The sequence below is a fragment of the Eutrigla gurnardus genome (genome assembly GCF_963514095.1).
Source record: "Eutrigla gurnardus genome assembly, chromosome: 24".
Lineage (NCBI taxonomy): Eukaryota > Metazoa > Chordata > Actinopteri > Perciformes > Triglidae > Eutrigla > Eutrigla gurnardus.
The window spans coordinates 10,758,961-10,774,406 of record NC_139935.1 but is presented as its reverse complement, the minus strand read 5'-3'; the positions used below and the strand labels follow the sequence as shown (position 1 = coordinate 10,774,406).

The following is a 15,446-nucleotide window of genomic DNA, read 5'->3' as shown; positions in this document are numbered from 1 at the left end:
ACATTATAAATGCCAGAAAACTTCCCTTACCGAGTCACACAAACACACGTCTGCATTATTGTAACTCACCATCTCAAGTTAAAACAACTTGAATATGTTTATATGACTTCCCATTTCAAGTTAAGATTTATATTCCAAATGACTTTCGACTAACATGTAGAAGTTAACTTGACTGACAATTATTGTAGTGTATCTGTTCAAAGATTGGGTTACAAAGCAGCAGAACATTTCCAGTACATTTTCCGAAGACTTTCCATGGGAAGTTACGCTGGGGAATTTGGGAAATATTCATATATTATATTTGCACTTTGCAATATGCTGCTGTAGTTTTGTGGCATTCTTCAAGTATGTCTTTTCACAATATTTACAAAAAACTTTCCTTGAGCATTAGCTTGTGTGAAATCGGATGGTGCACATGGCATTTTATGGTATAATAAGATCACAACATGGATATTCTCAAGTGTACTTGCATGAAATCTGTCCGTTTTAGTCAAAATTACGCTTAAGTATATTTTCCACAACTATATTAAAAAATCCCTGTTCAGAACCAACCTTCAATTTTGTAAATTCCAGGTTTATTCCCATGAATTCCTGTTAATTCCCATGGAAAGTTTCCAACCGAAACATTAAAGGGATAGTTCGTAATTTTGGACATAAGACCTATTTTCCAAGTGAGCCGGTGTGTTCCAGACGTCTGGAGACGTTTTCAAGAAATTTCATTCAGTTCTTCTAGTTGCCGAGTTCGCTTATGCTATGGCTAGCGCAAGTCAATGGTTCTTAGCTAGACGGGCATTAAAACAGTCTCACACCCAACACACCGGCTCACTTGGAAAATAGGTCTTATGTCCAAAATTACGAACTATCCCTTTAACCAGCCCTGTGACGTCACTGCTCCTCTCCTGTCAGCCTCTCTGCTGCTGTGAAGACACACAGCGGTGGTAGGGAGGACAGGCTGGTTGTCTCAACCTCAGAGTAACAACAAGTTCACCTGTTTCCAGACGCTTGACGTGAAATCATGACTCAACTATTTAACCTTCAAACTGACGTTCGTATTGTTTAATCCGACGTTCCGTTTTTCGTGTAAAACATAATGGAGGACACGAAAAACCCATTCTAACGTTCGGTTTAAATGAATAATTTCACTGTACGACTCCAGTAAACTTGAACCCAAAGTCCGTCTCATTCTCTCCGTGGTCTCTCCGCTTCGCTGTCCGCTCTTCCAGCGCGTCATCCAGAAGATTATTGATGCGTGTTCCCGTAAAGACCCTGAGGGTTCAGGTCTGTGCCACGGTCAAGTCCTGAAGTGCGCAAGGGCTCGCTCGCGGACATTTTGAGCCCACTTTCCTCAGACTTTACCTGAGGGAATTACCCACAGTTCATAGAGTTGCGACATGAAACATGGGGTTACCAGGGGAAGCCAGAGGAATTACAATGTGTGGAATATTACATTGTTACCTTCACAGCTCCTCTCTCCGAACCGTAGTTGGGAGCGAGCTAATATTCTTGCTAACTTGGCTCGTGGCAGATTGCCTCCGGTGGTCCGGGTTAACAGCCGAAGGACTGGACAGGGAGGCGGTGGTTGCAACAACATGAACTCGGTGCTTCATTAAGCATTAAAGGCACTTCTTCTTATTTTATAGACTCTCGTCTGGAGCATGGACCGCATTCACCCCCGTAGACTGACTCAGAGCTTACACACAACACTTTTAGTTACACTACCCACAACACACCTGCCCGACTACGTCACACATTCATATATTTTCTCGATAAGCCGCCAGGGGGAGACTGAGATTGCAACAACATTTTCACAGATATATATTAACATTAAATATTTAAGGAGCATAAAACACTTGAAATCATAGGAATGTCATCATAGGCTACACACCTGGTTTGATCATCAATCCGTTATTTTAATTTAACTTATTGAAGTAAAACTAGTGAATCAATGATTTGACAATGACGTCTGGTCTGGGATGATAAGATCCTGGAAGACGTTCAGATCAGGCTGTAAAATATGTGAAATAAAAACCAACACTTTTAGATCATCAAAATAAAGCGACATGCGGAGTGATGTCCTATTTGTATTTCTACCATTTCAAGCCCTCACAGCCTCTCACACTCACCATATTTGACAGTATGTGACGACGGACTGCCGTTACGTCGGTCATAAATCAGACGGGTGTGTAGAGGTGGATACACAGGTGGAATGAGATGCACACATATTTGTTTCTTTATTGTATGTTTAGGGGTGAAGGAAAGGTAATGGTACATGCTTATTAGGGAAAGGAGGTGCTGGGGGGATTTAAGCGGGTCATTTGGGGGAAGATGGTGTTGAGTGAGGATGTGTGGGAAACCTGTTGTGTTGAAGGTAGTGATGGTGAGATGAAGCCTCATGAAACATCAGAGCCTCTCAGCCAGATGAACCACCCAAAGCTTCAAATAAGTACGCTAGGGACCCCTAGTGGTGAATGAAATAATGAAGAAAGTCAAAGAGTTTCCAGTCAACCTAACATGAGATGTTTGCTTCATGTGCCGATCCAACATCAAATCATTTGAGAATTAAAGTCATCTTGGTGATACATGTGTGTGAGTGTGCCTTTCATAAATAGTTCTGAACTCAAGGTAGAAAATAAGTCATTCGGTAAAATTCAAACCTGGATTTGAACCTACAACACTTTGATAATGTGTCTTATTCCTTAGCCACTACACCACCATTGTCTATTTGTAGCATGAGATAATAGTAATACTTATAATAATGATGTATAATAATAATCATTTGGCGCTGGCATTCCTCTCGGCTTGCTAGCTGGTGTTCAGAGGGGTTACCTGGGGTTGCAAGATAGAGCTCAGTCTGCTGCTCACCAGGATTTGGACTGAAAAAGTATATGCACATCCATTTCTAAATGATATATACATTCAGTTAGAATATATGTGCTTCCTGTCCTCAGCATGGACCTCTGAAGCCAGGCATGAGCTTTCTGAACCAAGACTTCTTCTTCTTGGGGCTCTGGCTCTGAAGGTGGTCCAGCTAGGACCTCAAGGAGCTCTCGGAGGTCTCCCATTGCTCCTCCTTCTCCTGGAGAGTCTGCTTGACGCTCTCCGTGGCCTTTGATCCAACCTGTTCCATGTGACATAGGCGTATTCTATTGTTGCTATTGGATACCGGTTTAAAATCGGTTTAAAATCGGACAAAATAAAGCAATAAAATATACAATTGTATAATTTGGAAATGAATCAACATGACAAATGCAAGGACAAGGCCTTCATCGACATTTAACATTTACATACTCGTTACACTGCCACCTATAGGTTCGGCATGGTTGTGACGGCACTCGAGGCGATGCGTTCAAAGTCAAGTCTCTGGTTTTCCCAAATAACCTACTCTGCCTTCAAGTACAAAGTACTTTAATTCTAAATATAGTGTTAATATAATACATTGCTAATGATAATCGCCACATGATGTCACTATTAGAGAACTTAACCGTAATCAGAACACTAGCCGACATGCTAGCGGTTAGCTCCCTAGCTAGCTAGCTAGCTAGCTTAGATGGGTAAAACTGAGCTTAATGCTTCATTTACGCTACAGATTTCACGATGTTCCCAGAATTAGCATGTTGTGCGACATCATGCGACAGAGTAAACCCAGCAGACCAGATGGAAGATTCCGGGCTCCGTGGACTCAAATCAGGATCACGAGTCAATACGAGTTGGAAAAAGCTGTCATCTTTATTTCGCATGTTTCACAACACTGAATACGTGTAGACCTTCATCAGTTTCAATCTTTCAGAATGCAACTGTCGGGAGTCGAACCCATGGACGAAAACGCCTTTCCCTGCCAGGATTGGGTTGACCTTTTGACCTTCCCTAGAGCTCTGTCACATGTCCAAGTGAGCAGCATGTCCAGCATTACAAAACAGAGGTACAGAGTCATGTTAAAAGAGACCCGGGCTCACTAACGGCTGAAAGTAATCCTCCATCGCTCCACATGACGGAGGTTTCAATGAAAAGTTGCCTCCAGCATCACTATGCCCAGGTCCATCTGTAACCATGACAACGAGAAAATGAAGAGCAACGGAACAGAAAGAACGGCTCAGGTTTGTGGCGCGCCGTGGGAACCCCGCTGTGGTCTTAGCGGTACCGCGTGGGGACCCGTCAAACTGGGTGGTCCCCCTACAGACAGGAAGCAACACAAGACGACCGACTCAGCACTCTAGTTGGACATTTCACCGTTTGTGGTTTTCAACCCCACGTCTTGGTTTTCCTCGGTGGACGGGTCTGTCAGGTGTCATGAAGCTTGTCTCAGGTGTAATGAGGGGGGGGGGGGGGGGGGGGGGGGGGGGGTCACATGGAAACAGGTGGTTGTCTTTGGGGACGGATGGTCACCTCCGTCTCTGTCCGCCTTGAGCTTTCTCCAGCCACCCACCGACTCCATGACCTTTGACCAGCTCCCAGTGGACCACTGCTTTTGGTCTGGTCTGTTTCTACACACAAAGATCATGTTTGGACTCCCGTCTCCTCTAAATGGCGTTCCTGTACGACTTCACTACACTCTCAAGTATGTTCAAGGGGACGTCAGGATCTGGACCACATGGTTTCAGTTTGAAACACGAGGTCAACAAACCATAAGTTAGGTTGAGACAACAAAACCACAGTGTTAGGTTTAGATAACTAAACTACATGGTTGGGTTTTAATAACTAGAGTAGTTAGGTTGAGACAACAAAGCCACTAAATGTAAGTGTTCACCATAGCTTTCTGCTAAATCTTTTAATGTCTGCACTGTTTTTAATTATTGCAAATATGTTTTTATTCTCTTTTCTTTCTGTAATGCATTTTTAATTTTTTTTTATTATTTTCTTTTAATTCTTCTATTTTTTTTTCTTTTTCTTCTCACTTTGTTTTATGATGTGAAGCACTTTGAGTCTGCCTTGTGTATGAAATGTGCTATACAAATAAAGTTGCCTTGCCTTGCCTAAATGTCAAACAGAATTGACAAAGTAGTGGTGAGGCTGGACAGAGACGGGTCACCATCTCCCCTCGGGACTCCAGGTCCAGATAGAGGTGCAGCGATGACACCTGAGCCAGCTTCATTCCCTGATCAGGACGATGTGGTTAAACTGGGAAAAGCTTGTGGGCCGACGTCGACCTGAATCACCGTTTAACAGTAGATGTTCACAGTCGTGTGCAGCCTTAAACACCAGTAGAACCAGATGATCTCAACCACTTATTTGAAGGTTGAAGCACCAGTAACGTTCTGGAGGGTTCTTTAGTTTGGGTTTTTTGACACATTGAAATAAAGCTTCACTTCAAATAAGGGTTTTCAACCATGTGTTTCAAAGCTGCTGCTGAGTGGAGGACATGATGCCGACGTTTCCAGGGAATGATGTTCAAACGAATGGAAGTAGCAGGACGCAGACTCGGTTACACAGCTTGAGAGAAAGTCCCGCCCCTTCCTGTAACCTTCAGAATAAATGTGTACAATATTCAGAGGAGACAGAAAAATCCTGTTTGTTGATCCCGTTTCAATTGATCCACGAATTTGAAATGAACATACATCATATGAGGAATTTGTGGTCCAATTAAAACGGGATTCAAAATTTAAAGTCCATCTTTATTGTATAAGGGGAGACGGGAAGGGGCGGGGCTTAGGGTCTCTAAGGGGACAGTGAGATATCAGCGTTACACTGACGTGATCATCTATTGTGGGTGTAACGGCCACGTCTCCGAGACTCAGGAGCTCCAGCACCCCCCCCCCCCCCAAGCGCTCTCAGGTGATATAAATACTGGTTTATTTAGAATCGTCAACACAGGAAGACATGGAAATCAAACGCTCCAAACAATCGTGGCAGCCTGTGGCCAGAAAACAAACATTCTGAAAATGTCTAAGTGCACTTACACAGCTCTGACACGATTCAAGTCTACTACCCCCCCCCCCCCCCGATCCGATGCTTACCTTGATGAAAACAATAGAGTGGAATGATCGGCGAGAGCTCTTCTTCTGCGGGGGAATATTGTGTAGGAACGACTCTTCTAAACTAGATCTCCTGTCTGTGAACGAGAGCTCGGGTCTACTTTAAAGTTCATTGTCCCAGATTTACATTGCCTATTATTATTATTATTATTATTATTATGATGAACCCCCCCTCTGTCCCAACAGGCAGGCATGAAAATAACCCATTTCACCTTAAAATAAATAATAAGGAAAATGATCCTCTCTGTACATAGAAAACAAGACGGGGAGGCCGCTGCACATTCTCAGGATGTGACCTTTGATCAGGAGGTCTCTGTGCTTACACTGACTCATGATGGGATGATGCAGGCACAGCAGAAGGACTACCGGAGCTCTAGTTCTCCTCTTTCATCATTCACTTTTGCTTCTCCTCAAACCTTTTCGACCGTGTGTGAGATAAAGGAAGGGCGGGGCTTTGATGGCCTTTTTCTGACAACAGTCCGTCGGCTGTGTGTTTGGGAGCGCGGCCTCAGAGCATGCCGAACCCTTTGGCGTAGGTGATGGCTTTGAGCAGTCTCTCCCGCAGCTTCTCCTTGCTGTTGTACTCGGGCAGCAGCAGCACGTTAAAGCAGGTGTGAGACGTTGGTAACCTGCAGGACGAGATGACGGAGTTATTTATCAAATATATACATGATGGGAGCAATCTGACGTCCCTGATACTCCAGTTTATACACTTAACGTCATATTTACTAGCACATCTCAAGTTAAACAGTGTTTAGTGAGACTTTTCCTTTGGAAAACAGCGCCACCACTAACGGTTCAGGTGGAGAGTGGTACTGCAGCCCAGCAGACGGAGACAGGCTTCCACCAACAAACCAAAAACCCACTAATTGATAATACATTCAGATGGAGTTCTGAGAGAAGTTGGTGAAGAAAAGCTGCTAAAATGAGGAAGACAACAGTAAGTGTAGAAAGCTCTGGGTTGGGTTGAAGTGGTGTTTGTGGACAGAATGTTACCTTCAGTGTTTTTCTGAGAAACAGGGTGAAATAATACTTGAACATGGATTATGTGTTGGATGAACTACAGGAGATGCTGGACAGATACAGAAAAGCATGCTGGGTCTAATGTCATCAGTATATTTGGTGGGTAATTGGAGCCACGTTGTTATTTTCCTTGCTTTTTGAATGGAGTTCTGCTGGTACAGACACCAGTTCTTCTCCAGTTCAAACCAGCGTCTTGCGGCTCCATTCAGAGCTGCTACATAAAGACGGCGTGGCTCACCTGTCGGTGTCGGGGCCGTTCTTGGCGATGATCATCTTCAGCTTGCCCAGCCCGCCTACGGGCGCTCGGTCGGTGCCGGTGGTGAACTGCAGGAAGAGGCGCTTCTGGTCCTCCCTGAACGAGTGCAACGTCTCCCAGAACTCCCTGCGAGTCATCAAACGGACATTCCAACAGTCTGAGTCCCTGAGGAGCAACTTGTAGACGTTCCGTGTGTTTAACCCATACATGCTGCACCGACAAAAACACTTCCTTACTTGATGATTGAAGAATCTCTGTTGTAACCTCCGTCGTACTCCGTCGTTTCTTCCAGGGCGAGGAAGTCCAGGTTCTGCAGCGTGACACAAAGACAACGTGGATGGAGATGAAGCGGAAACAGAAAACAGGACTGGCCATCTTTAAATGCGTGCTGACAGATCTCACCCTGCTTCCACATATGAGGAGCTCGATCTCCTCGGGTCTGAACAGGTATTTGAGCGGCGACTCGTTGGTCACCATGTGGAAGCCTCTCCTGAAGGCTTTGAACTGCTTCTCCACACTTTTGTTCAGCATGTACTCAGAATACTGAGCCACAAACTCCTGCACAAACACACAGCAGCAGGGAGAGTTAGTGGCCAAATCCCCATGCAGACGTCGGCCTGCCGCTTCGCCCGCTGGGATTTACCTGCCAACACAGCTGGGCTTTATTTGACAGCGGGACATTCTGATCCTAATTCTGTTTTCTTCACCCAACATTCAAAAAAGACATCAATCAGCTACTCCACTTGATTAACATGAGCTAAACGGCCTGGTGGTCCTGAAGAAGACCTGCTCCAGTAGGCTGCATCAGAGGGAGCCAGTCTTCCTAACGCCATGGCAACAATAAGACCTCCGAGTCCTGTGGACCGTACGGTGAGAGCTCAAGAAGGTTTGTCTCACCTTTCGGTTTTCATTGGTCACTGGAATCTTGTCCCCGTTTTCCCTTAAATCATACATGAGTGGGTTCCCAAACAGGTCCGTCTGGGAAATCTGGAAGGTGATCATCATGTCGTCCTCCACGCTGCCCTCGTACTCCATCAGCTCCTTCAGACTCTGGTGGAGAACCTGTCCCAACACAGTTCAGCGGGTCAGACCGAGCCCCGCAGCACTGACGGTGTGCCGATTTGATCGCTGAGGCGGGTTCTTACCGGATTGGCGTCGGCCAGGTCTCTGAAGGTTCCCTTCTTCCCCATGAGTTTCCTGTAGACCACCATGGGGAAGTGGACGTCCAGAATACAGTTGTTGTAGATGGCCAGGCCCAGGACGATGCCTATGAGAGTGTACTGGCCCTCGTTCTCAAACGATGACGCGTTGAACCAGAACATTTTGGTGCGCTCGTCGTACGTGAACATGCCTGCAAGAGGGAAAGGTCACGTGGTTACAGAGTTCATTAATATGCACATCTACGGAAACCTCATTTGATTTCAATGCAAAGATTTCCAAAAGGTTGAATGGCACAAACCCAGAGACTTACGAGTTTAGTTAAAACAGGGAGTCTGAGCTCTGCTAAAGTAAACACCGATACAGACAGGAGGAAGCTCTGCTGATGGAGAGGAGTCACAACTACACTGGTACACTCCTTTAAATCCTTAATGTCTTTTAATGTCAATCAAAGGCCGTTCAACTCATCACAGAAACTGGGAGGAATGTGACTCAGTAGTGTGTTTGGCCCCGCCTGCCTGGATGCACTCCTCACAATGTCTGGGCTCCTGAGGAGTCAGCGGATCAGGGCATCAGGGAGCTCCTGGACAGTCTTTAGTGGCATCGGATGAACCGACAGATAACGTCCCCTAGGTGGTGCTCAATGGGTTTAAGTCGGGGGAACGTGAGGGCCGGGCAACAAATCAATGTCATCCAGGACCTGGATAAATACTGGTCACATGAGGCCGGGCTAGTCTGTCACCAGGAGGAACTCAGGACCCACTGTACCGGGAGGAACCCAGGACCCACTGCACCAGGAGGAACCCAGGACCCACTGCACCAGGAGGAACCCAGGACCCACTGAACCAGGAGGAACCCAGAGCTCACAGAACTTCATTTGAATTTTTTATCATTTAGTGTGCGTTTGTTTTGGAAGCCTCGGTCTCCCGTGCTGCAGTACCACGTTCCACCTGAACTGTCATTGATGCGCCGGCGGGGGCGCTGTTTTATACAATATATTTTTTGTAAATGGTGGTGTGTTTTCCTACCGATATCCGGGTTGAAGATCTCCTCCACCACCAGCTGGAAGAATTCTTTGGAAACGCCTCCTTCATCAACGCCTTGTTCTCCTTCAAACTCAACATACAGCTGCTTCTTCAAGTCTGCAGGATTCTCCATCGCGATCATCTCCAGCTGCAGACAACCAAATCAACGGATTCATGATTGATCTTTATGAACACAATAAGAATGAGAAGGATTTGAAGTGGCGCACACGTACCCTGACCAGCGCGTCGTCAATGATGTGGTCTCTCCGGACTTTGAGCCTCAGGTAGGGGTTGAGCTGCTGGCCCTGCACCAGACTGTAGAGCACAGTGATACGCCGCTCGCTGTACATGCGGATGCGGTTGTCGTAGTACAGGCCCAGATTCTTTGTGACGGCGTTCAGGATGAAGGGGCAGGTCATAAAAGAGAACTTGTTCTCAGTTTCCACCTTAAAGAAAGTGTAGTCCTTGTCCATCTCCAACACCTCGTTTAGAGGCTCGTTGACAAACTCCTCGAAGGCAACGAGCGGCCGCCGGCAGTCGTTGGTACGGATCCCCAGCTCCGTCTCCACCGGGTCCACCCGGGGGCCCTTCTTGTTCCGCCGCTCCTCGCCCAGCAGCTCCTGCAGGGTGAGCTCGCTGGACTCCGGGATGGGCTCCTCGTCCTCGTCCTCGTTGTGCTCCGTGTCCAGGTCGCCCCCCAGCACGTTTGCATAGTAGACGATCTTCAAGCACTTGGTGGCCGCCACCACCGCGTCGTCGTCGTTGACCAGGTTGCGGCTGTTGAACTCGTTGCTGATCACCTTATAGGTGATGAGTTGCTGGAAGGTCTCCACCATGCGGCGAAGCTGCTCGGCGCCGTAGTGCGACCACAGGCGCGCCAGCTTGGCCTGAGCTGCCAGCGGGAGTTTGCTCATGGCCTTGCAGAACTGAGGCAGGGCGATCTCCAGGTACTCGGGGCTGTGGAGGTTGCTGTTCTCCATCACTATCACAAACAGGTTCAGGTAGTTCGGGTCTCGTGAATACACGTTGTGGTACGTCAGATCGCACTCCACGTTGGGCGAGAGGTAGACCAGCGCATTCAGGAAGGCAGCTTCTATCTTCTCGTTGGACAGAAGGCGCTCGTAGACCCGCCGCACAGCTTCAATGTCCACCGATACCTCGTCGGGGGCCAGCTTTTGGACTTCATTGTCTCCTGAGGAGCCCTCGCCGAGCCTGGATGATGAAGAGGAGGCGGGGGAGTCTTCCTCCATGGCGGTGGCGGAGCAGGCGGCGGCCTCCTTCTCGTCCTCGTCCTTGTCCTCGTCCTTACCTTGAAGGGACTTGAGCTCCTCCTTCGTGTGAGGTTTGGACCTCCGGAAGCTCTGGACCAGGCCGTCGGCACTGGAGAAGACCCGACCTATGACCCTGATGAGAGGGGAGTAGTCCTCCTTCTCTCCACAGTTGTCCAAGATTTCATACACCTTCTCCTCTGTCAGGTAACTTACATCTGCACGCAAAAAAAGGTAAACGCCATTAAAGTGTAGGAATGCATCATCAGAAGGTCCTGCCACGTTTCATCCATCAACGTCCAGACTCACCTTTGAAGTTGTCCCGCACAGAGTGGACGTCTTTATGGTTCAACTTCCTGTTACTGCAGGCGGAGTTGCTGAGAGCGCTGCTCTCCAGGTAGGCCGAGGCTGTGACTTTTTTTGAGGGGTGGGGGTCGCACAGCTTGGTGTTGACCTTGTAGAGCTCCAGGGCTTTGACCGCCGCCGTGTTGTTATCCATGCGGGCAAAGCCGACCGAAGAGGCACACCATGCGTTGGAGCAGGACCCATTCCCACAGCCCTCCGTTAACTGGTGGTAATAGCGCTCTATTAGATGTTTGGCAGCTGCTCGCTTCCTGTGTTCAGGGGTGAGGCACAACACACGATGAGCACCGGGTGATTTCATCCACTCATAAGGGATCCGACATCTCGCAGTTTAAAAACACAGTGCATTAAATACATGACCACGTCCATTAACTCTGGGTTTATGGATTTTAATGATGGCTGACATTAAGCAGCCATACACTCAGACGATTGAATAGTTTTTCCAACGTTGTTAATCACTATTTAAGTCCAAAATAACTGCAGCATATATAGAACTCTGAGAGGCCCAGTCGCCATTATAGAGTTAAAATTAATATGTCAGGCAGCAGGAATTTTTGATACATTTCTAATAAATTTGAGAATTAAATTAATTATTGACGTTGATTCGTCAATTGCAGTTCAACCATATCTGTATATTTCTGATTTGTTTTCTATTTCAAACTGAACTGTCCACCTTGAATAATTCAAATAATCTGAAACTTGTTTAAAAAAAACAAGGTTTGAAGGAATCTATTAAAAAAAAACTCTAATTTTAACTCGCTGGTGTCACTTTTTTGTTCCAAAGCAACAGCACTATGGTTCACCATCATTAGAACAGATTCAACTGAGCATTACAGGAAGTGAAATATAAGTTAACAGACAAAAGCAGATTTCTATAAAAAGAGGTGGACTTACATTCGGCTTGCTTCTGGGTTTTCTATTTCAGGCTCCTCGTATTCTCTGAGACAAACAGCAGACAATAAGGATGAGCACAGCAGAGGTCACACATAACAACAAACACTGGGCCTCGAAATATTATTCATATTATCTGTTCGGACAACATTGGGACAGATTTTCATATACTTATCGCATTATTACGAACGATGAAACATGACATGCTAGCCAAAAAGCAGTTAATTCACCTTAAACATATTACTGTCAGTGTATTCTGCTGAATGTGTGGCCATAGTTTATTATTGAATATAAAAACAAAGAAACTGAATCATAAAATTCAGCAATAATGCTAGTCCAGTAAGCTAGCAGAAATGACAGGGACCTGAACATCCTGACGGTGAGTTAGCCCGCTAATATAGCTCAAAACAGCTAGCATGCGGCCTTCCTTATTTCAACTATTATTCACGCAGAAGTGACGTTTCCAAAGTAGGAATGTTCACTTCTTAATCAACCAATACGATGTTTGTCTGACTATAATGCTAACAACAAAGACAGCGCAACAGCATTCGCTGAGCTAGCAGCGACGTCTAGCTAGCTGTCCGTCCCAGTGATTCTCCTAGCATCCCCGAGTGTTTCCTGCCGGCGTCCCCACCTATGTGCTCCTCCTGCGGGGCTAGTCTCGGCCTGTGGTGGCGCACACTCACAGTCCTGCTTCTCGTCGGGATTCATACGAGACTTTATCCTCAGTTGTTTGTGACTTTGTTGCTCCCCGTGAATGTACCGAGTCCTCCGCGGGTTTATCACAGCTTCGACAGCACGCTGGTTCCAATGTAAACGGGCAGCGACGGGGGAGAGTTTATCCTAAACTTCATTCACGGCCTTCCTATTACAGGTTTTTTACTCTGCCTGAGGTTCACAGCCATCTTGACTTCACCATTAACCCTCGTCCCACAATGCACTGCGTCCTAGCGGTTCACAGCTGCCGGAATGGATCACATGCTCCATGGAACTGGACTGACACTTGATCAGATTCAGCATGACAAATGCATTGGGGAATACAAAAAAATCTAAAAAAAAATGAAAAATAAATTATATAAAAAAAAATGAATAAAAATAAAAATATAAAAATAAATAGGAATCAAGAAATTATATTATATTATATTATATTATATTATATATATTGCATAATATTTATGATGTTTTAATGTTTTAAATCTGTATCAGCAATATCACTGATGAAATGTTTAAAAAAGCTACCAAGAGGATACTGGACTGGCACACAATTTAAACTTGTGTGCTTTTGAAAATGTATCAAATCATATCAGTAATAAAAGTTCAACTTCTAATGTGTCTAAATTTTGTCCAGTCAACATGTAGCATCATCGGCACACCTTGGTTCACACACCTTCGTCTCATTGTGTTTTTAATATTTAATATATAATATATATATATATTTATAACATAAATTTGGCACAAATCCCACAATGGCCCCCCTTGGGCAAAAACTCTGTGATCAAATACAAACTGGAAGGCTTTATTCCTTACTGGTAATTCATATTTCTCATTGTACAATTAGAAAAACTGGTTTTTAACCAAGTTAACGACTTTTTAAACAGAATTAACGTTTTAGAGAAGCATCAGTCTGGTTTTAGGAAAAACCACAGTACCGAGTCAGCACTTTTAAAGATTTTAAACAACATCAGGTGGAATTTTGATAATAAAAAGCTCACAGTGTTGGTTCTACTGGATCTAAGCGCAGCTTTTGATACAGTAGACCATCACATTTTATTAAATAGGCTCAGACACCTGGTGGGCATCTCTGGTACTGTTCTTAACTGGTTTTGTTCTTATCTCACAGACCGATGCTTTTATGTAAGTATGGATACATGTTCCTCAGGAACCCATGAAATTGGATGTGGGGTTCCCCAAGGGTCAATTTTGGGTCCACTTCTTTTTAATCTTTACATGCTGCCCCTTTGGGGACATCATCAGGAGGCACGGCATCAGCTTCCATAGTTATGCTGACGATATGCAACTGTACATCGCTGTGTCTCCTGATGACACAGGGCCAATTGACGCCCTTTTTAACTGTATTTTAGACATTAAGTCATGGATGGCAGAGAATTTCCTACAGCTCAACCAGGACAAGACTGAGGTTTTAGTTATAGGTCCTGAAGGCCAGAGAGAGAAACTTTTACCAAAACTACAAGATCTTAAACCAGCACAGTCAGTAAAAAATCTGGGCGTGATTTTTGACTCTGAGCTGAATTTTATTCCACATATCAAAAATATGACGAAAATAGGTTTTTATCATCTTAAGAATATAGCCAGAGTCCACCCGTTTCTCTCTCAGGCCAGTACGGAGGTGCTGATGCATGCTTTTATCTCCTGTCGTTTAGATTATTGTAATGCCCTGCTCTCTGGTCTTCCCAAAAAGAGTATTTTAAATCTAAATCAATTATTACAGAACTCAGCCGCACGTGTGCTGACGAGGACCAGAGGGCGGGAGCACATTACACCAGTTTTAGCGTCGCTGCATTGGCTCTCGTACGCTTCAGGATCGATTTTAAGGTTCTTTTACTAGATTTTAAATGTCTTAACGGCCTTGTGCCCTCTTATTTAGCTGACCTGCTTTTACCATATCAACCCTCGCAGACCCTGAGGTCCTCCGGCACCGGCCTTTTATCCATACCAAATCCCAGAACTAAAACCCATGGTGAGGCGGCATTTAGCTACTATGGCCCAGTTGATATTTTTAAAGGAAGTTTAAAGACACACCTTTTTAATCAGGCTTTTAACTAGTATTTTAAATTCTTCTCACGTTCTTATGTGATTCTATCTTATTTTATATTTTTGCTTCTATCTTGTTTTTAAGATGATATTGATCTTAAATCATTTTAGTTGTTTTACTCATCATTGGTATTGTTTTATTTTATTATCTTATATATTTTTATCCTTTTAAGCTGGTCACTCCATTTACTTATTTTTTCATGGTTTTTTAATCCTATTTTATGCTTTTAATTTTTAGCTTTAACTCCAGTGTTTCCTCAGGGGGGTCTTCCACACTGGGAGCTGTGTCTGGGCTGCTGCTGGGGGCGCTGTCCCTGGGTCCCTTCGGCTCGGCTGACTGTTGTCCGTCGGGGTCGGGGGGCCTGGGCACTGGTGCCCCCTGTGGCACAGCGTACGACTCCTCCCAGTGTGGATGGCCCCAAAGATAGCGTTTCCTCAATCATCAGTGTCATGCCATGTCTCCCTATTGTCAGAAGTGAGAGTGTGCAGGTGTGTGTGTATGTTTGTGTGTGTGTGCGTGTGTGTAGTATGGAGGGTGGGAGGGAGGGGTTTTATTTGTAGTTGTTTTTTCTATTTTCTTTTTTTATGTGTGTAAAGCACTTTGTGTTACATGTTTATGTAGGAAAAGTGCTCTATAAATAAAGTAAAGTTGAAGTTGAAGTACAACACTGAATATGTTTTTATATACATAGGCTACATTCTTTTCATATGTAACATATAG

The 15,446-nt window shown here is 45.2% G+C and overlaps 1 protein-coding gene across 1 annotated transcript; it reads right to left on the bottom strand.

The window, feature by feature from the left end:
- Positions 1-3,707: 3,707 nt before the first annotated feature.
- Positions 3,708-12,880, bottom strand: LOC311009664 (ubiquitin-protein ligase E3A-like). Its single transcript, XM_084003990.1, has 12 exons — positions 12,588-12,880; positions 11,957-12,001; positions 11,009-11,313; positions 9,665-10,917; positions 9,435-9,579; positions 8,394-8,599; positions 8,146-8,310; positions 7,651-7,806; positions 7,485-7,558; positions 7,231-7,374; positions 4,971-6,598; positions 3,708-4,726 (listed from the first exon to the last, which is right to left on the bottom strand). Exons 1-11 carry the CDS (start codon positions 12,662-12,664, stop codon positions 6,478-6,480), a joined length of 2,691 nt encoding a protein of 896 aa, XP_083860116.1. The 5' UTR covers positions 12,665-12,880; the 3' UTR covers positions 3,708-4,726; positions 4,971-6,477.
- Positions 12,881-15,446: the final 2,566 nt, after the last annotated feature.